Source organism: Oncorhynchus clarkii, chromosome 13, assembly GCF_045791955.1.
Source record: "Oncorhynchus clarkii lewisi isolate Uvic-CL-2024 chromosome 13, UVic_Ocla_1.0, whole genome shotgun sequence".
Taxonomy (NCBI): domain Eukaryota; kingdom Metazoa; phylum Chordata; class Actinopteri; order Salmoniformes; family Salmonidae; genus Oncorhynchus; species Oncorhynchus clarkii.
The window spans coordinates 57602254-57623825 of NC_092159.1; the positions used below are offsets into that span (position 1 = coordinate 57602254).

General features: G+C 43.2%; 1 protein-coding gene across 1 annotated transcript; it reads left to right on the plus strand.

Moving 5' to 3' along the window:
• Positions 1 to 369: 369 nt before the first annotated feature.
• On the plus strand, positions 370 to 17370 carry LOC139424070 (arf-GAP with dual PH domain-containing protein 1-like). The gene is made up of 10 exons (XM_071175763.1): positions 370 to 492; positions 2175 to 2266; positions 5101 to 5183; positions 10199 to 10311; positions 13243 to 13389; positions 14192 to 14275; positions 14595 to 14657; positions 15339 to 15410; positions 16042 to 16270; positions 17022 to 17370. The coding sequence occupies exons 2-10, from the start codon at positions 2178 to 2180 to the stop codon at positions 17048 to 17050; spliced, it is 909 nt and encodes a 302-aa protein (XP_071031864.1). The 5' UTR covers positions 370 to 492; positions 2175 to 2177; the 3' UTR covers positions 17051 to 17370.
• Positions 17371 to 21572: the final 4202 nt, after the last annotated feature.

A 21572-nucleotide genomic window follows, 5' to 3' on the forward strand; every position in this document is an offset into this window, starting at 1 on the left:
TTTTAATTGAAAACAATTACAGTAAGGTACTTAATAGTTCCCCAGAAATGCTATGATATTGAAATAAATACGCCTGCTTTGGACCTTAAAGATATCAGTCTAGAGGTCTGTGTTAACCATGTCATGGTAGTAGTGGCCTGTTCTGTCTCTGTTAGTCTGAGGCAGCCTTGAAATGAACTTCCTCATGTGTAGTACTGTCATTGTTGCTGTCGGTGTGGTACTGTCATTGTTGCTAAGGGTGTTTCCTGTGTGTGTGTATGCATGTCTTCTCTCTCTCTCTCTGTGTGTGTGTGTGTGTGTGTGTGTGTGTGTGTGTGTGTGTGTGTGTGTGTGTGTGTGTGTGTGTGTGTGTGTTTTTCAGACCCTAAATGGGCGTCCTACACCCTGGGTGTGTTTGTGTGTCAGAGCTGCTCGGGTCTCCATAGAAACATCTCCCAGATCAGCAAAGTCAAGTCTGTCCTGCTGGACCCATGGAGTGATGCAGAGGTAGAGGTGAGTCTGTCCTGTTGGATCCATGGAGTGATGCAGAGGTAGAGGTGAGTCTGTCCTGCAGGACCCATGGAGTAATGCAGAGGTAGAGGTGAGTCTGTCCTGCTGGACCCATGGAGTGATGCAGAGGTAGAGGTGAGTCTGTCCTGTTGGACCCATGGAGTGATGCAGAGGTAGAGGTGAGTCTGTCCTGTTGGATCCATGGAGTAATGCAGAGGTAGAGGTGAGTCTGTCCTGTTGGACCCATGGAGTGATGCAGAGGTAGAGGTGAGTCTGTCCTGTTGGATCCATGGAGTAATGCAGAGGTAGAGGTGAGTCTGTCCTGTTGGACCCATGGAGTGATGCAGAGGTAGAGGTGAGTCTGTCCTGTTGGATCCATGGAGTAATGCAGAGGTAGAGGTGAGTCTGTCCTGTTGGACCCATGGAGTGATGCAGAGGTAGAGGTGAGTCTGTCCTGTTGGACCCATGGAGTGATGCAGAGGTAGAGGTGAGTCTGTCCTGCAGGACCCATGGAGTAATGCAGAGGTAGAGGTGAGTCTGTCCTGTTGGACCCATGGAGTGATGCAGAGGTAGAGGTGAGTCTGTCCTGTTGGATCCATGGAGTAATGCAGAGGTAGAGGTGAGTCTGTCCTGTTGGACCCATGGAGTGATGCAGAGGTAGAGGTGAGTCTGTCCTGTTGGACCCATGGAGTGATGCAGAGGTAGAGGTGAGTCTGTCCTGCAGGACCCATGGAGTAATGCAGAGGTAGAGGTGAGTCTGTCCTGTTGGACCCATGGAGTGATGCAGAGGTAGAGGTGAGTCTGTCCTGTTGGATCCATGGAGTAATGCAGAGGTAGAGGTGAGTCTGTCCTGTTGGACCCATGGAGTGATGCAGAGGTAGAGGTGAGTCTGTCCTGCTGGACCCATGGAGTGATGCAGAGGTAGAGGTGAGTCTGTCCTGCAGGACCCATGGAGTAATGGATAGGTAGAGGTGAGTCTGTCCTGTTGGATCCATGGAGTAATGCAGAGGTAGAGGTGAGTCTGTCCTGTTGGACCCATGGAGTGATGCAGAGGTAGAGGTGAGTCTGTCCTGTTGGACCCATGGAGTGATGCAGAGGTAGAGGTGAGTCTGTCCTGTTGGATCCATGGAGTAATGCAGAGGTAGAGGTGAGTCTGTCCTGTTGGACCCATGGAGTGATGCAGAGGTAGAGGTGAGTCTGTCCTGTTGGATCCATGGAGTAATGCAGAGGTAGAGGTGAGTCTGTCCTGTTGGACCCATGGAGTGATGCAGAGGTAGAGGTGAGTCTGTCCTGTTGGACCCATGGAGTGATGCAGAGGTAGAGGTGAGTCTGTCCTGCAGGACCCATGGAGTAATGCAGAGGTAGAGGTGAGTCTGTCCTGCAGGACCCATGGAGTAATGCAGGCAGATGTGGGCAGCCTCTCAGCTCTAATTCTGGCAGGTAATTGACGGAGGAAGGGAAAGAAGGGAGATGGAGACTAAATGAACTAAAGGAAGGCAGAATGAGAGGAAAAGGGGTGGGAGGTTAGAGATAAGGGGGTGGGAGGTTAGAGATAAGGGGGAGGTGTCAAGGTTTGGTATTGATCATGTGTGCATGCCAGCACAGTGTATATGTGCATGTATGCATGAGTGTGTGTGTGAATGAAACCCAGCTCATGAAACATCTCTTTCTCTCTGTGATTGTAGTTCATGGCGTCCAACGGCAACAATGCTGCTAAAGCCAAATATGAACAGAAGGTGCCTGTTTTCTACTACCGTCCAACACACACAGACTGCCAGTAAGTGTCTTGGTCCCTGGCCCTACAACCGTCCAACACACACAGATTGCCAGTAAGTGTCTTGGTCCCTGGCCCTACAACCGTTCAACACACACAGACTGCCAGTAAGTGTCTTGGTCCCTGGCCCTACAACCGTCCAACACACGCAGACTGCCAGTAAGTGTCTTGGTCCCTGGCCCTACAACCGTCCAACACACACAGATTGCCAGTAAGTGTCTTGGTCCCTGGCCCTACAACCGTTCAACACACACAGACTGCCAGTAAGTGTCTTGGTCCCTGGCCCTACAACCGTCCAACACACGCAGACTGCCAGTAAGTGTCTTGGTCCCTGGCCCTACTACCGTCCAACACACGCAGACTGACAGTAAGTGTCTTGGTCCCTGGCCCTACTACCGTCGAACACACATAGACCTCTGGCCTAACCACCCACCCCTTCATGCCATGATCCAGGTCGCTCAGCTGGGTCACCCTCTGTCTGAGTGACCGCTCCACTCACTGGCCCTCTAAACACTGTAACATAACACAATACAAAGGCTAGATTTTTAACCAACATGAACAAACGTCTGCTGTCCTGGCTTACCAAACTTCACCAAACATGACCAACTTTAAGCTTGTGGGCTTCTCATTGGCACACCAGTAAAATGACAACCTCTCAAAGACTAAATGGCTTATAGTCATATGGAGGAAGCTCCACTTAGAGTCTAGGAGGTAGAACCATTACCAGATGTTGGTTACCTACACAGGTTCCTCCTTTCAGGTGTGCAATGTTTATTCATCAATGGCCGAGGCCAGAGGAAAGGCAACAGTTTGGAATGCAGCCACAGTGTATTCATTGTCTTACGTCAGATAGCTCGAGGATTCCGCTTGCTCTGGTTGAGGGACGAGTGTAGGAGAGACGCTACCGGATGTAAGATAATGGCCCAAGTGTTGACAGTACCCTTCCAAATGGAGTCCTCCGCCTGGTTCTCCTGGGGGATAACAGTCCCACAGGGCACAGACGTCAGTTCAACGTCTAGTTTTGATTTACATTTGGTTGAGTTGTCAACTAACCTGAATTCAATGTCAAATCAGAAAAACATTTCAAAATGTCATTGGATTTAGATTTCTTTTCAAATCTAACTTGTTTTCACCACATTGATTCAATCACACATATTTTTGGGGTTGAAATGACGTGGAAATAATGTTGATTCAACCAGTGAATGGTCCCCAGTGATATCAATAACAACACAATCACCAATAATATTTTAAGCTGCTACACAGGGCTTTTACTGCTGGGGAGATGTGGGAAGGTATTTTTAGAGGTGAGAGGCAACCACACGCAATAGAGTAGAGCGATAAGAGAGAAGAGAGGAGGATTGATGAGCGTGTGGTAGAGAGACTAGAAAGAGTAGAATACATGAGAGAGGAGAGGAGGGTTGATGAGGTGTGGTAGAGAGACTAGAAAGAGTAGAATACACGAGAGGAGAGGAGGATTGATGAGGTGTTGTAGAGAGACCAGAAAGAGTAGAATACATGAGAGGAGAGGAGGATTGATGAGGTGTGGTAGAGACCAGAAAGAGTAGAATACACGAGAGGAGAGGAGGGTTGATGAGGTGTGGTAGAGAGACTAGAAAGAGTAGAATACACGAGAGAGGAGAGGAGGGTTGATGAGGTGTGGTAGAGAGACTAGAAAGAGTAGAATACACGAGAGAGGAGAGGAGGGTTGATGAGGTGTGGTAGAGAGACTAGAAAGAGTAGAATACACGAGAGAGGAGATGAGGATGATGAGGTGTGGTAGAGAGACTAGAAAGAGTAGAATACACGAGAGAGGAGAGGAGGGTTGATGAGGTGTGGTAGAGAGACTAGAAAGAGTAGAATACACGAGAGAGGAGAGGAGGGTTGATGAGGTGTGGTAGAGAGACTAGAAAGAGTAGAATACACGAGAAGAGAGGATTGATGAGGTGTGGTAGAGAGACTAGAAAGAGTAGAATACACGAGAGGAGAGGAGGGTTGATGAGGTGTGGTAGAGAGACTAGAAAGAGTAGAATACACGAGAGAGGAGATGAGGATGATGAGGTGTGGTAGAGAGACTAGAAAGAGTAGAATACACGAGAGAGGAGATGAGGGTTGATGAGGTGTGGTAGAGAGACTAGAAAGAGTAGAATACACGAGAAGAGAGGATTGATGAGGTGTGGTAGAGAGACTAGAAAGAGTAGAATACACGAGAGGAGAGGAGGGTTGATGAGGTGTGGTAGAGAGACTAGAAAGAGTAGAATACACGAGAGAGGAGATGAGGATGATGAGGTGTGGTAGAGAGACTAGAAAGAGTAGAATACACGAGAGGAGAGGAGGGTTGATGAGATGTGGTAGAGAGACTAGAAAGAGTAGAATACACAAGAGAGAGAGAGACAGAGCAAACAAACACACACAGTCTCAGGCTTTATACGTTTATGTTTGTTCATATTGCCTGTGTGCATTTTAAGACAGATTACTGATAAGACAGACAGAGAGAAGAGAGAGAGATAGTGAGGGAAATATTATTTTACAGGGCAGAGGAGCAATATAATATTTATAATATTTAAAAGATAAGTACACCATTATACACTCACTGGATGAGAACTCCAGGGTTGTGTTCATTAGGCACCAAACGGACTGAAACAGGGAGGAACTATCTGGACTGGTTCAATAAGAAATACTCCTTTTTGTGTTCCGTTGCAAAACATTTTCAGTTGCGTGCCCTAATGAACACCACCCTGATCTGTCATCCATGTTGGTTAATCAGACATTATTGACAGTGAATCTTTTCAAGCATAAACACAGTAAATATAGTAAACAAACACCAAGTGTTTCTGCAGGCTCCTTCGGGAACAGTGGATCAGAGCCAGATACGAGAGGAAGGAGTTTGTGTGTGTGGAGAGACAGGAGCCTTACTCTGCAGGTAAGACTGAGTACACACACACACAAACACATGCACATATGCATACAAACAAGCACGCTCGCACGCACACACACACACACACACACACACACACACACACTGAGCCTGAGCCTTTCTCTCTGTCTTTATCCTCCCACCCCACCCCAGTGTGCTCCTCAACACCCCTGCATTCCACACTCAGAGAATAATGAACTTTCTAGGGATGAACAGCTGATCAGTAGTGAAAGAAAGAGAGAAAGAGAGAAATAGTGAGTGGGAAAGAGAGAGAGAACAAAGAAAGAAAGAGACCTCAACATTCCATCTCTTTCCTGGAAATCCATTAAAATAATATCAAAGGCCATTCAACATTGAGAGATTTGACTGTGAGAGTTTTTTCTCGTGCTTCTTTCCATTCATGTGGATTTATCAATGCTATGCCTACATCATGTTATCTCAGGACCACATGAGCAGTAAAGAGCTGTTACTTGGAAACGGTAATAAGATAAGCCTTGTGCCGCCTTGTCATCTCGCTTCAGCGACCGCCACATTGTCGTCCTTTCCTCTACTAAAACCCTCTGTGATGCAGAAAGCGAGACAGAAATGTGCTAACAAGGTTGGGTAGTTTCTAAATGTAATCCGTTAGTTACTGTTCAAAATTGTAATCGGTAACGTAACTTTTGGATTACCCGAACTCAGTCACATAAATCAGATTATTTTCAGTTACTTTTGGATTACTTTCCCTTTAAGAGGCATTAGAAGAAGACAAAAAGGATCAATCAAACACATTTGGTGTGTCATCATATCGGTCTCTGACTTGTGGTGAGACTCACTCAGGTGGAACAAACTGAAACTTGCGCCTTTTTTCAATGCTGAATTGAAAAACCATTAAGAAAACAGAATGGTGTGATGTATTTTTTTTCACAAATATCCTTTCTGAATTTAAAAGTAATCCAAGCAGTAATCATCTACTTATTACAATATTTTTTGGGGGCAAACAGATGTCGTGTCTTTGGCTATGCCGGATTAGATGATATGACATGCTATTCTATAAAATAATTTCTCCGTAATTAATATTACCTGATTGAGCTAATCATGTAAATGTAATTAACTAGAGTGTCGGGCATTTATAGAGCTGTTATCTTCCGAATAAACTCTTAAAGACCTAGTAATATTTTACATCAATAGCAGTCAATATTAATCGTCATCTTAATTCAGTCTCATCTGAAAGTGGTAAATTCTTGGTTATCTGCACGAACCCTGGCTCACAAGTTGAATCAGCAATACAAAATTGGGTTTAATTATTTATTTACTAAATACCTAACTAATCACACACAATTACACATACACATAATTAAATCATAACTTGATTACAAATTACGTCATAAAGGAAAACGTCCCTAGCGGGCGGAACAGATATGACAGCTTGTTACACGAAAGAAAAGGGCTGGGTTTGAGTGAAAGAGCGGGAAGACTGAGGAACAAAGGGAAGAAGCTGTGCTATCGTAAATACAGTATCTTATGCATTCTAAGTTACCGCTCATTTGGAAAAGGAAAATGCAATAAATATTTACTCTGAGCTAAGCTTCGGTAGGTTGGTGGTAGATGGGAGGCCGTGTTGCCCAACCGAGTCCTTTGAAGAATGTCTCTGGTTGTCAATTGGATACGTTGTAGTAACGTCGTTGTGTGGTAGATGGGATACTCTGTCTGTTCCTTCCTAACCCTCATTTGCATCTGCTCTTGCTAACTTAACGGCTAGGAGGTATCACTTCTGTAGTGAATAAGAGTTCAAAGTTCATATCATTCGCAACCAAAGCTCACGCTGATGTTGGCTTCGTTCTGTAGTTATTATCTGAACCATTCTGTCATAGGACCGTCGTCCTCACATCCTCGGAACAGGAGGTTATATTGTCGTCAAGGGCTTATATAGCAAGGGAGAGGAGGGCGTGTTTGAAAAGTTGTATAGCCCATGTCCCTTCACAGGGGCGGGCCACTGATTGAGCAGACCCCTATCATATGAAAACCCAAATCTCACATTTTAGAAGCTAAAATCGCATTTCATCACAAATAATTTCATATTCAAACATTTAAATTGAACAACAATTCCATGTGAATCTGATAACTCCGATGTGTAGACTTTCCACTGTAGAGTTTATGTCATCTTATCATTGATGAGAATGTCTCAGATGACAACCGAACTGACATCATATTCATTAAGTACCACCGCATATGTTCAATTGGTCGGATTACCAGAATATAGTTCATTTCCCCCCACCTTCTGATGTTCCCAGAATCTCTATGTTAACCAAGGGTTTTGCAAATGTAACATCAGTAGGATAGAGAGAGGAAAAAGGGGGAAAGAGGTATTTATGACTGTCATAAACCTATGCCCCAGGCCAACGTCATGACACAGATTACACCACCTTGACCCAGCCTCAGCAACACACACACAAACACACACACACAGTCGGTCAGTCGGTTAGTCAATGTTTGTTGGTCAATCAGTCAGTCATCATGTAGTCTTCATCATCATTATCTCTCTGATGAGTGTCTCTGTCCTCTTTGCTGCCAAAGAGGAATAAACCTTAAAGGGATAGTTTGGATTTTGCTGACTTCCCTGGAGTCAGATGAACTCGTGGATGAAGCTGGACTCTGGGGAGCATGTTAGTCTTTGTGCTAATGCCAGTTAGCATTGGCTCGCAAAAATACCTCACGAAAATAACTTCCTTCATACTGGATGCAGATATGTAAAAATGATATCCACAAGTTAATCTGACTCCGGGGAAGTCAGCAAAACCTCTTTAACATGGTTACTCACACTCCTACTCCCAGTGACTCACTCTGGTTCTTGTCTCAGCTGACTCTGGTGTTAGATCTGACCTGGAGTCTGTCAGCTGTGATCTCTGTTAGCACTAATGGTACTATAGAGAGTGATGTGGCTGTACCAGGATTGTGCCAGTGGCTGAATGGCGGGCGTGTTCTGGGTTTATCTATCTCTGTCTCTCTATCTGTCTCTCTGTTTATCTATCTATCTAGCTGTCTCTCAGTTTCTCTCTCTCGATCTCTCTCTATTTATCTATCTATCTAGCTGTCTCTCTGTCTACCTCCCTCTCTCTCTCTCTCTGTCTCTGCTTCTCTGTTCCTCTCTGTTTCTATCTATCTATCTCTGCATCTGTCTCTCTGTTCCTCTCTGTTTCCTCTTCATCTTTATTTCACTCTCGTATTTTCTCCTTTTCCCTCTATCCACCGTTCCCTCTCTCTCTCTCTCTCTCTCTCGCGCTCTCTCTCTCTCTCAGAGCATGATGACTTCATCACTACACCAAGCAGAGGGGGAGGGAGGGATGGAGAGAAAGAGGTGGGGGATGGAGAGAGGGAGGAAAGGGGGAGGGGGAGGTAGCGATGGAGTAAGTAAGGAAGAGAGGGAGGGATGGAAGAATAAATGCAGTACTTGTGTTTCTTACTTCCAGCACGTTTCCCTTGATATCAACCTGGCCAGATTGTATGATTTGCTTCAGTTCTGTGATTGATGACATCAGCCGACGTTGACTACTTAAACTGCAGCGGTGTGTTTGATCTGCACATGTGCCAAGCCTCTCTATGCTTATGTGTGAGTGAACTGAAAGTCTGATCTTAGAAACAGTTTTCACATACTAACTCTACATGTTCAAACTCAGAATCAAACAGGCTTCCCCAAATAACATGGTCGCTGTAGTACAATGTTTATTTTGATTTCAGATGTGTTTATAAGCAATATTATTAGGGACATCCTTCTTCCTTCACAACATGTAAACATTTAAATCAAATTATTATATTAATCTGACTATTCACCCTAATCGTTTTATTGTGTGCATACTCAGTGCCAGCCGTCTTCCTATTGGTCAGTCACCGGGACTGGCTCGTACCACCAGCCACACTACACGATAAAGGGTGAAATAATTGTGACCCTGTCACACTGAACGAGCCAAGATGTCCGACCGTAGACCCCGTCACACTGAACGAGCCAAGATGTCCGACCGTAGACCCCGTCACACTGAACGAGCCAAGATGTCCGACCGTAGACCCCGTCACACTGAACGAGCCAAGATGTCCAAAAATCATTTGCAACCTAAGAATGTTCTCATGACGTGGACAATTGTTCTGGGACGGCAAAATGGTGGTATAAGACAGCTAAAATTGTACAGTCTGCGTAGGCTTTAAGGAGAATGGAACACTTTCACAGCAGTATTAACTGAGATGCAATGTCACTCTGCTATTCAGTCTTCAGTCTCATTCTTACAAACTGTTGTCTGTCTTTTAGTGCATTTCAGATTAATGGGATTTGATAGTTTGATATTAATACTCTATTCACGTGTGTGTGTGTGTGTGTGTGTGTGTGTGTGTGTGTGTGTGTGTGTGTGTGTGTGTGTGTGTGTGTGTGTGTGTGTGTGTGTGTGTGTGTGTGTGTGTGTGTGTGTGTGTGTGTGTGTGTGTGTGTGTGTGTGTGTTGGCAGTGCAGGGCAGTGACAGTGACAGTCCTAGTTGTCTCTGTCTGTTGGCTGAGACTTAGTGAGGACAGAGAGGCCAGTGACAGAAACAGACAGGGAGCACAAAGCCATGGTGTGTGTGCCTGCTGAATAGGGCAGAGTGTTGATTTCAGCATTGATCGTAATGTTGGAAGAAGCCATTGATCTCTGCTGAGACAATTCAAGGTGAATTATTCATACCAGCTAAAGGCCAGGACGACAGACATCACCACCTTGACCCAGCCTCAGCAACACACACACACACACACACACACACACACACACACACACACACACACACACACACACACACACACACACACACACACACACACACACACACACACACACACACACACACACACACACACACACAGGCTCTACTGGACCCAAGCTTCACTACTGAATCCTGTTATTTTGTGGCTCCCCCTTTTACGCTCTCCTCATCTCCTTCTCTCTCCTCATCTCCTTCTCTCTCCTCCTCTCCTTTGCTCCTTTGTCTTTGGAATGGGACCCCTGTGGCTCCTCTCCTTCCAGGGTACCGAGAGGGGTTTCTATGGAAACGGGGCCGAGATAACGGACAGTTCCTGAGTCGAAAATGTATTCTGTCAGAGCGGGATGGTGCTCTGAAGTACTACAACAAGCATGATGTGAGTGTAGTGCTATGTATATCTCTCTCTTTCTCCCCCCTTTCTCTCTCTCTCTCTCTCTCTCTCTCTCTCTCTCTCTCTCTCTCTCTCTCTCTCTCTCTCTCTCTCACTTCCCTCTCTGTCTCCCCTCTCTATATCCCTCCCTCTCTCTTCCTCCTCCTAACTCTCTCAGACTTCTTCTCTATCTTTTCATTTGTGAGTGTCTGAGTCTCATCCCAAATGCACTCTAAGGTCCTGAGCTGCAATTGCTTGAAATAACACACACCTTGGGAAATGTCAGGTATATTATAATTGCTTAGATCGTTATGCAAAATCTCCCATTTATCATACCCCCTTCCTCCTCTCGCTCCTCTCTCTCTCTTCTTCTTCCTCCTCATTCCTTTCTCATCCTCCTCCCCGTCCTCCTCCTCTTCATTCCTTTCTCCTGACTATCTCTGACAATAGTACACTGTTATCGTCTCAAACTTCTGATTCTAATCTGCTCACATTCCCCAGTTGTTCTGTTCCACATAGTGACATTGTCTCCTACTTTGTATATCAACAAAAGATGCATGTTAACTCCAGTAAAGTATGATACCACATACCTCACCATAAACGTTGGCCACTCCCTGTCCCTGCTTCAAATAGAAGTTCACCTTAACCACAGATCAGATTACTCTATTCCCAATCCTTACCTTAACCATCAGTTGAATGCAAAGAATATCTGACCCTTAATCAGTTGTTCAGGACAAATTCTACATACTCTACATTCCACCAAAAGAAGACCTGGGTGTCAGTGAACATCATACCTCCCATACATTCTAGGCCTGATGGGGGACAACACTGGCTTCAGCCACATAAAATAATAAACCTTGCTAGTGACTATAGTTACTAGAGGAAGCTCATAGTTGATTGTTCTGCAGCCGAACAATGATGATGATGATGATGATGATGGTGGTGGTGATGATGATGGTGGTGATGATGATGATGATGATGGTGGTGGTGATGATGATGGTGGTGGTTATGATGATGATGGTGGTAGTGATGATGATGTTGGTGGTGATGATGATGGTGGTGGTTATGATGATGATGATGGTGGTAGTGATGATGTTGGTGGTGATGATGGTGGGGTTGGTGATGATGATGATGATGGTGGTGGTGATAATGATGGTGGTGGTGATGATGAAGGTGGAGGTGATGATGGTGGTGGTGGTGGTAATGATGGTGGTAGGGGTGGTGATGATGATGATGATGGTGGTGATGATGATGGTGATGATGATGGTGGTGGTTATGATGATGGTGGTGGTGGTGATGATGGTGGTTATGATGATGATGGTGGTGATGATGATGATGGTGGTGGTTATGATGAGGGTGGTGGTAGTGATGATGATGATGGTGGTGATAATGATGATGGTGGTGATGATAATGATGGTGGTTATGATGATGATGGCGGTGATGATGATGATGGTGGTGGTGATGATGATGGTGGTGGTTATGATGATGGTGGTGGTTATGATGATGATGGTGGTTATGATGATGGTGGTGGTTACGATGATGGTGGTGGTTATGATGATGGTGGTGGTTATGATGATGATGGTGGTAGTGATGGTGGTTATGATGATGATGGTGGTGATGATGATTATGGTGGTGGTGGTGATGATGATGGTGGTGGTTATGATGATGATGGTGGTGGTGGTGATGATGATGGTGATGATGATGGTGGTGGTTATGATGATGGTGGTGGTGGTGATGATGGTGGTTATGATGATGATGGTGGTGATGATGATGATGGTGGTGGTTATGATGAGGGTGGTGGTAGTGATGATGATGATGGTGGTGATAATGATGATGGTGGTGATGATAATGATGGTGGTTATGATGATGATGGCGGTGATGATGATGATGGTGGTGGTGATGATGATGGTGGTGGTTATGATGATGGTGGTGGTTATGATGATGATGGTGGTTATGATGATGGTGGTGGTTACGATGATGGTGGTGGTTATGATGATGGTGGTGGTTATGATGATGATGGTGGTAGTGATGGTGGTTATGATGATGATGGTGGTGATGATGATTATGGTGGTGGTGGTGATGATGATGGTGGTGGTTATGATGATGATGGTGGTGGTGGTGATGATGATGGTGGTGGTTATGATGATGGTGGTGGTTACGATGATGGTGGTGGTAGTGATGGTGGTTATGATGATGATGGTGGTGATGATGATTATGGTGGTGGTGGTGATGATGATGGTGGTGGTTATGATGATGATGGTGGTGGTGGTGATGATGATGATGGTGGTGGTTATGATGAGGATGGTGGTAGTGATAATGATGATGGTGGTGGTGATAATGATGGTGGTTATGATGATGATGGTGGTGGTAGTGATGGTGGTGATGATGATGATGGTGAGGGTAGTGATGGTGGTTATGATGATGATGGTGGTGATGATGATGATGGTGGTGGTGGTGATGATGATGATGATGGTGGTGGTTATGATGAGGATGGTGGTAGTGATAATGATGATGGTGGTGGTGATAATGATGGTGGTTATGATGATGATGGTGGTGATGATGATGATGGTGGTGGTGATGATGATGGTGGTGGTAATGATGATGATGGTGGTTATGATGATGGTGGTGGTAGTGATGGTGGTTATGATGATGTTGATGGTGATGATGATGGTGGTGGTTATGATGATGATGATGGTGGTGATGATGATGGTGGTGGTTATGATGATGATGATGATGGTGGTAGTGATGATGATGGTGGTAGTGATGGTGATGATGATGATGGTGGTAGTGATGATGATGTTGGTGGTGATGATGATGATGGTGGTTATGATGATGGTGATGATGACGGTGGTGATGATGATGACGACGGTGGTGATGATGATGATGACAGTGATGATGATGAATACTCTCCTCCCCCTGCCTTCTCTCCCTGTACAGGCCAGAGAGCCCAAGGCTCTGATGAAGATTCACACCCTGAATGCCTCCTTCCAGCCTGGGAAGATCGGCCAGCCTCACGGCCTGCAGGTCACCTATCTGAAGGACAACAGCACTAGGAACATCTTTGTCTACCACAAGGATGGCAAGGTGAGGTGAACACATTTTAGGCAATGTTGTGTGGTCGTTGGGTGTTCGCTTGGCTGCTGCTGGACACAAATAGACAGTCAGGAATGTATAGTCGACTCCTGGACCATGTTCATTAGGGTGCACAACAAAATAAAAAATAACATTTGGATCTAGAAACGAAAATGACGTCTCTTATTGGATGAGTTGAAGTAGTCCCTCCCTGTTCCAATTAGTTTTTATTTTGTTTGGTGTCTAATGAACACGACCCTGAGCAATCAGTATGTATATCAAGTATGATGGGACTGTTGACCTGCATTGCTCAGGGTCGTGTTAAAGATGACATTCTCTTGACTTGCTCTGGATATCTGCATGCTCCAGAATGGTTCATTTGCATTCACACAAGTCCCACAAAATTACATTCATCTCGGTCATGTTTGTTCAGCACACTGTAGCAAAACATTTTTCAACGGAAAACATAAATGAGCATTTCTTATTGGTCAAGTTCAGTAAGTACCTCCCTGGTTCACTCAGGAGTGGACTGTCTATTGACTGTCAGGAGCATTTGTGTTGTGAAGTGGCTGGCAGCTGACTAGGAGTATATTTCCTCTGCAGGACATACTGTACATTGTAGGAAATACTCTGAAATCAAAGTCGACTACTGTTTACAGTAATGGTGGATTAATGCCAGGAAAGAGTCTCTATCGGGTGTCAGTGTGTATGGAGATTGGGTCGTGTTCAGTGTAGGTAGCACAAAAAGTTGCCTTCCGTTTCATGCCCATTGAACAGGACCCAGATCATGTTAGCATGTCTGTTGTGTTTTAAGGAAATGGTGGACTGGTTCAACGCCATCAGAGCAGCCAGATTTCACTACCTACAGGTCGCTTTCCCTGGGGCCCATCACGCTGATGTGAGTCTCTCTCATTATCTTATTGTTTTCAGTCCCTTCCTCTCTAGTATACACAGGTATTATATACAGCTGGCTCAATTCTGTTCCCTACCCCTTCTCCTTGGCCTTAACCCTTCAATGTTTGCATATCCCAAGGGTCTTGATAGATATTAGCAGTGTACTGGTGTATCCTCCATCATATTGCTTATACCTTATGGATCTGCAAACATGGAAGGGTTAGGGCCAATGAGAAGGGGTAGGGAGGGAATTGGGACTGGCTACACACCATCACATGGTCACAGAATAAAACATTTCTCCTTCTTCTCATGTATTCGTCCAGTTGGTGCCAAAGCTGACACGAAACTACATCAAGGAAGGCTACATGGAGAAGACGGGTCCAAAGGTGAAGTCTTTTAATACTTACACTTTAGTTACTCACACTTCAGTTACTTACACTTTAGTTACTTACACTTTAGTTACTTACGCTTTAGTTACTTACACTTCAGTTACTTACACTTTAGTTACTTACACTTCAGTTACTTACACTTTAGTTACTTACACTTCAGTTACTTACACTTTAGTTACTTTGTGACACAGCACTTAATGCTTCTAACTTTATCAGCCCATCGGGTTTCACTGCGAATGGGGTTTAATTTGTACCACACAAACCTACCGCATTAATAATGGCCATGTACAACCTCAGCCACAGTATATTTGCTGGGCCTGTGAGCTGAATGCTTGCCTTGTACTGCTTGGTGTGGACAATGAAATGGTATTCCAGTATGTGATCCTGTATGTAAGCCAATAAAGCCATTAGTTATGAGAGTACAATAATAGTGCATTATCACAGTTGTAAACAACGTTTCTTCATTAAAGAGGTTATACGGAATTTTTGCCTCTGGGGGGGGGGGGGGGGGGAGGGGGGCTCTGGAACTAAAAGGGGTCCCCTAAATGGACAGACATATTGCCCAGAAATGACCTCATTGAACAGAAAGACAATACATTTAGGTGAATCATTAGCAACTGAACTTCTGTACAGCCTCTTTAATTCCTTCAACCTCGGTCTCCTGTTTCCCTCTTACAGCACACAGAGGGCTTCAAGAAGAGATGGTTCACTATGGATGACAGGAGACTCATGTACTTCAAGGATCCTCTGGTAAGATAGTCAGTGGGTAAATGAGGTGCCATGTCATATGGGTCAAAGAGATGGTGCTGTACCATTTCAGTACTATTAGTAACACTTTATTTAGGGCTTACGGTTCAACAGGCTCCAAAATTAGCATTGTGGCACTTATAGTACAGTGGTACTGAACTAATGTAATTTGCATGTCATATTATGCAAACAAACATACCCAAATTATTTATTGGACCTAATATACAATGTGGCTGGTCAGACACGCACACATTACACACGTAACAGGTAAACACAGACCCGGTCTTGTATAACTAACCTTTAAGGGACACACAATTCAGTCCCATTCAAAATCCTATTTTCCCTAACCCCTAACCCTAAACTTAACCTTAACCCATACCCTTAACCTAACCCTAAAACGAACCATAGCTCCTAACCCTGGACCTAAACCTAATTCTAACCTTAACCCTAAACTCCTTAGAAATAGCATTTGACCATGGGTGAACTAACAAAATGTCCCCAGTTGGTCAAATTTTTGTTTGTTTACTATTCTTGCGGAGACTTCTGGTCCCCACAAGTATAGTTAAACACACACACACACACACACACACACACACACACACTGAGTCTCCTCTCCTCTCTGTTTCTTTGTGAGGATGCCTATGCGCGCGGTGAGGTGTTCATTGGTAGTAAGGAGAACAGCTACATTGTGCTCCCCGGCCTTCCCCCATCCACCCAGGGCTACCACTGGCAGTTTGGCATCACCATAGTAACGCCCGACAGGAAGTTCCTGTTTACGTGCGAGACCGAGGAGGAGCAGCAGGATTGGATGGCTGCCTTTCAGGGTTTGGTGAATCGACCAATGCTGCCCCAGGAATATGCAGGTAACCATTCGCATGGTTCTACCCAGGATTTGTCCAAGGATTTCATACATTTTCTACATTTAGCAGACAATCTTATCCAGAGCGACTTATAAGAGAAATTAGGGGTAAGTGCCTTGCTCAAGGGCACAGACAGATTTTCCCCCTAATCGGCCTGGGGATTCGAGCCAGCGTCCTTTTATTACTGGCCCAACACTCTTAACCGCTAGGCTACCTGCCGCCCCTTAGTTGAGTAAGGTTTCCAGCATACTAATAGTAACCTAATCACCTTCTGTTGGTGGATATTTCTCGCCAATACATTTGATGCCCTTCTGATGATTGGTGAATTGATAGCTACAGTGGGGCAAAAAAGTATTTAGTCAGCCACCAATTGTGCAAGTTCTCCCACTTAAAAAGATGAGAGAGGCTTGTAATTTTCATCATAGGTACACTTCAACTATGACAGACAAAATGAGAAAAAAAAATCCAGAAAATCACATTGTAGGATTTCTTTTCTCATTTTGTCTGTCATACTTGAAGTGTACCTATGATGAAAATTACAGGCCTCTCTCATATTTTTAAGTGGAAGAACTTGCACAATTGGTGGCTGACTAAATACTTTTTTGCCCCACTGTATATGCCTCCACTGAGTTCATTGCAGTAGAGGCTATGACAGTTTATGTGGAGCTGAACCACTCTATTTTACACAGTTGATTTCTTCTGGTACCTGGTTAAGTGACTGATTTAGTCTCTCTCTCTCTCTCTCTCTCTGCAGTGGAGGCCCACTTTAAGCACAAGCCCTGAGAGGAGGAGGAGAAGGAAAAAGAGGGAGGCTGGACTGGAGGCTGGACATACCCCCTGGATGAGGACAGACAAATAGGATCCTTCTCCTCATAATGAGAAAAATCCCACCAAGTTGACTACATACCCTTCAATGGCGCTGCTAGTGCTGAGTGATTAGTGCTTTTTGAGGTCGGTTCGGTTTCGGTTAGATAAGAAAATAATCAAGTATTTTTTACATTAAATGCGCTATTCATAATGTGGGTTGAATACTATAACAACACAGAATAAAACAAATTAATAAAATTTCCATGAAGGTAGTGACTGCCCATTACTGCTTACCACTTAATGCCCATAATTTATTCACATTACTTTAATCATGAAGGTAGTGACTGCCCATTACTGCTTACCACTTAATACCCATAATTTATTCACATTACTTTAATCATGAAGGTAGTGACTGCCCATTACTGCTTACCACTTAATACCCATCATTTATTCACATTACTTTAATCATGAAGGTAGTGACTGCCCGTTACTGCTTACCACTTAATGCCCATAATTTATTCACATTACTTTAATCATGAAGGTAGTGACTGCCCATTACTGCTTACCACTTAATACCCATAATTTATTCACATTACTTTAATCATGAAGGTAGTGACTCTGCCCATTACTGCTTACCACTTAATGCCCATCATTTATTCACATTACTTTAATCATGAAGGTAGTGACTGCCCATTACTGCTTACCACTTAATACCCATAATTTATTCACATTACTTTAATCATGAAGGTAGTGACTCTGCCCATTACTGCTTACCACTTAATACCCATCATTTATTCACATTACTTTAATCATGAAGGTAGTGACTGCCCATTACTGCTTACCACTTAATACCCATAATTTATTCACATTACTTTAATCATGAAGGTAGTGACTCTGCCCATTACTGCTTACCACTTAATACCCATCATTTATTCACATTACTTTAATCATGAAGGTAGTGACTCTGCCCATTACTGCTTACCACTTAATACCCATCATTTATTCACATTACTTTAATCATGAAGGTAGTGACTCTGCCCATTACTGCTTACCACTTAATACCCATCATTTATTCACATTACTTTAATCATGAAGGTAGTGACTCTGCCCATTACTGCTTACCACTTAATGCCCATCATTTATTCACATTACTTTAATCATGAAGGTAGTGACTGCCCATTACTGCTTACCACTTAATACCCATAATTTATTCACATTACTTTAATCATGATGGTAGTGACTGCCCATTACTGCTTACCACTTAATACCCATCATTTATTCACATTACTTTAATCATGAAGGTAGTGACTGCCCATTACTGCTTACCACTTAATACCCATCATTTATTCACATTACTTTAATCATGAAGGTAGTGACTGCCCGTTACTGCTTACCACTTAATGCCCATAATTTATTCACATTACTTTAATCATGAAGGTAGTGACTGCCCATTACTGCTTACCACTTAATACCCATCATTTATTCACATTACTTTAATCATGAAGGTAGTGACTGCCCATTACTGCTTACCACTTAATACCCATAATTTATTCACATTACTTTAATCATGAAGGTAGTGACTGCCCGTTACTGCTTACCACTTAATACCCATCATTTATTCACATTACTTTAATCATGAAGGTAGTGACTGCCCATTACTGCTTACCACTTAATACCCATCATTTATTCACATTACTTTAATCATGAAGGTAGTGACTGCCCATTACTGCTTACCACTTAATACCCATCATTTATTCACATTACTTTAATCATGATGGTAGTGACTCTGCCCATTACTGCTTACCACTTAATACCCATCATTTATTCACATTACTTTAATCATGAAGGTAGTGACTGCCCATTACTGCTTACCACTTAATACCCATCATTTATTCACATTACTTTAATCATGATGGTAGTGACTCTGCCCATTACTGCTTACCACTTAATACCCATCATTTATTCACATTACTTTAATCATGATGGTAGTGACTCTGCCCATTACTGCTTACCACTTAATACCCATCATTTATTCACATTACTTTAATCATGAAGGTAGTGACTGCCCATTACTGCTTACCACTTAATACCCATCATTTATTCACATTACTTTCATCAAATATTTCAGTTGTTGTGCATTTACATTTGTTTCATTTTATGACTTTATTATTTCATTCCAAGTCATCATCTCATCTCCATCGAGCTGCTGCCTATGCTCTCTGACAAAATCACAATTTTAGTAGTTCTTTAAAGTAAATGAGGCATATTTTATGACTGCTGAATACCAGCTAACAATCACTTAGATCATGTATTTTCAGGTAGAGATATCTTGTGAAGCAACAGATGCTCTCTATATCACCTCACAATCACGCATTCTTCTGTCTCTTCCATAGCAATTGAAAAGAAACACAGATGGGACAAGTAGATTCGCAATGGATTATGGTCATTGTAGTTAATTACCACGTTTATGCACTAAACTAATGTTGAATATTAGCCCTGTTGGAAACTACAACTCCCTACTATATTGCACAGTTCAGGCTGTATGCAATATATCTAGAGTTTCTAGAGAAACTGTGCAACCCAAACAAAATGGAATTCAAATCATTTAACCTCCGTCGGTCAATTAGTTGTTCAAAAAATGAAAAATAATCGACATTTAGATTAATCGCTCAGCACTAGGCACTACACATGCTAAAACAGATTTTCTGGCAAGTGCACCCTCTATTCATCTCTATGACCCTGCCTCATGTATCTCCAGACTCAGCTTTGTGCCAACTTCACCCTCTTAGTCACTTTATCTTTCCATGTTGTTGGACTCAGGAGTACATCTGAAATGGCACCCTATTCCCTATAAAACACCTTTATAGGGCTCTGGTAGTAGTAGTACACTATAGGGAAGAGGGGGCCATTAATCCAAATCACCATTATTCACCAAGTACATTTACACATACCCAGAATGTGCCTTGGTGCTGCCAGCAGTAGACTGCTGTAGCAATATACATACAGAATACAGACACATAGACATCATACAGAATGAACAACATCGGAACAGTGACCATAAAACATCAAACTGTGGAGTAGAGGCTGATGACAGTGGGAACAGAGGGGCTATATCTATATAAGCAGAGGGAGGGATCCTGCCGTGGATACTGTGTTGTACAGAGGTGTACATAGTGCAGATTAGTGGTTGAGGTCATTGATGAGAAGGTTCAGGAAATCGGCCCAATGCAAAGTCATGTGAATGTTTTCCCAACTGTCCTACAGTTGTCGTGAGAAAATAACCATTTACAAAAGAGATACAGCCTGTATATGTGTAATGTTGGCTCCTGGACTGAATGTACGAGTGTGATGTGGACCTTGTTTGTTAAATGACATGATATGCTAACCTGGTCCCAGATCTGTTAATGTGGTCTTGACAAGTCCTATGGCCATCCTCAAACAGATCTGGGACCAAGCTAATGTTATGCTGCTTCTCTTTTGAGACTGGACTGAATAATACATTTCAAGGCCAGTGGGAACTGACTGAATGTGATAGGGCCATTTTGTGTCTCTAGTGAATAATACATTTCAAAGCCAGTGGGAACTGACAATGTAATAGGGCCATTTTGTGTCTCTAGTGAATAAAACATTTCAAAGCCAGTGGGAACTGACTGATTGTGATAGGGCCATTTTGTGTCTCTAGTGAATAAAACATTTCAAGGCCAGTGGGAACTGACTGATTGTGATAGGGCCATTTTGTGTCTCTAGTGAATAAAACATTTCAAGGCCAGTGGGAACTGACTGAATGTGATAGGGCCATTTTGTGTCTCTAGTGAATAAAACATTTCAAGGCCAGTGGGAACTGACTGAATGTGATAGGGCCATTTTGTGTCTCTAGTGAATAATAACTGCTCTGTTTTGGAAACTACTAGAGAGACAGACATTGATTCTGTGGATGTATTTCCTTGTTCATTTCTTTGTATTGGTGCAGATGTATATTCATTTATTTATCTCTTTGTGTTGTGAAGCGTAACATTATGACAAGCACTGCAGGTACAGGAACCATTTGTTGTACTTTATAGCTGTAAATGACTACATTTGAAAGGGAGAATTGTGAATTACTTGAAAAGGTTTCTCCAGTGGAAAAAATGCTATTTAATATGTCAGTTGATGTTACTTCAAATTCTTCAGAAATTGCTCATCTAAAAGAAAACATGGAAGGATGAATTTCTAAGTATTCTAATATGTAATTTTGGTGTCCTGCCTACAGGTTCTTTCCATGTATTATGTAACTTATCTTTACCAGCAGGGGGAGACAAAGTCAAAACGTTGAACACACACTTATTCAGATTTTTACATGGGGAGAATCTCAATTCAATTTGCTCGACTCCTCGCGTCCTCTCTGCTGCCCTCTCCTGGTTGAAAACGTGGACACAAATGTGCTTTGTATTAAATTAGACCTGCCTTCACTCGTGCACCATCATTTAGAGAGGAATTCCAAAATATGTGTAAAGTGTTA

Excerpts from the sequence above, each read along its gene's own strand:
- LOC139424070 (XM_071175763.1), top strand. The coding sequence starts at position 2,178 with ATGGCGTCCAACGGCAACAATGCTGCTAAAGCCAAATATGAACAGAAG. Across the intron at positions 10,312-13,242 it reads AGTACTACAACAAGCATGAT|GCCAGAGAGCCCAAGGCTCT; the intron begins GTGAGTGTAGTG and ends CTCCCTGTACAG. Across the intron at positions 14,276-14,594 it reads CTGGGGCCCATCACGCTGAT|TTGGTGCCAAAGCTGACACG; the intron begins GTGAGTCTCTCT and ends GTATTCGTCCAG.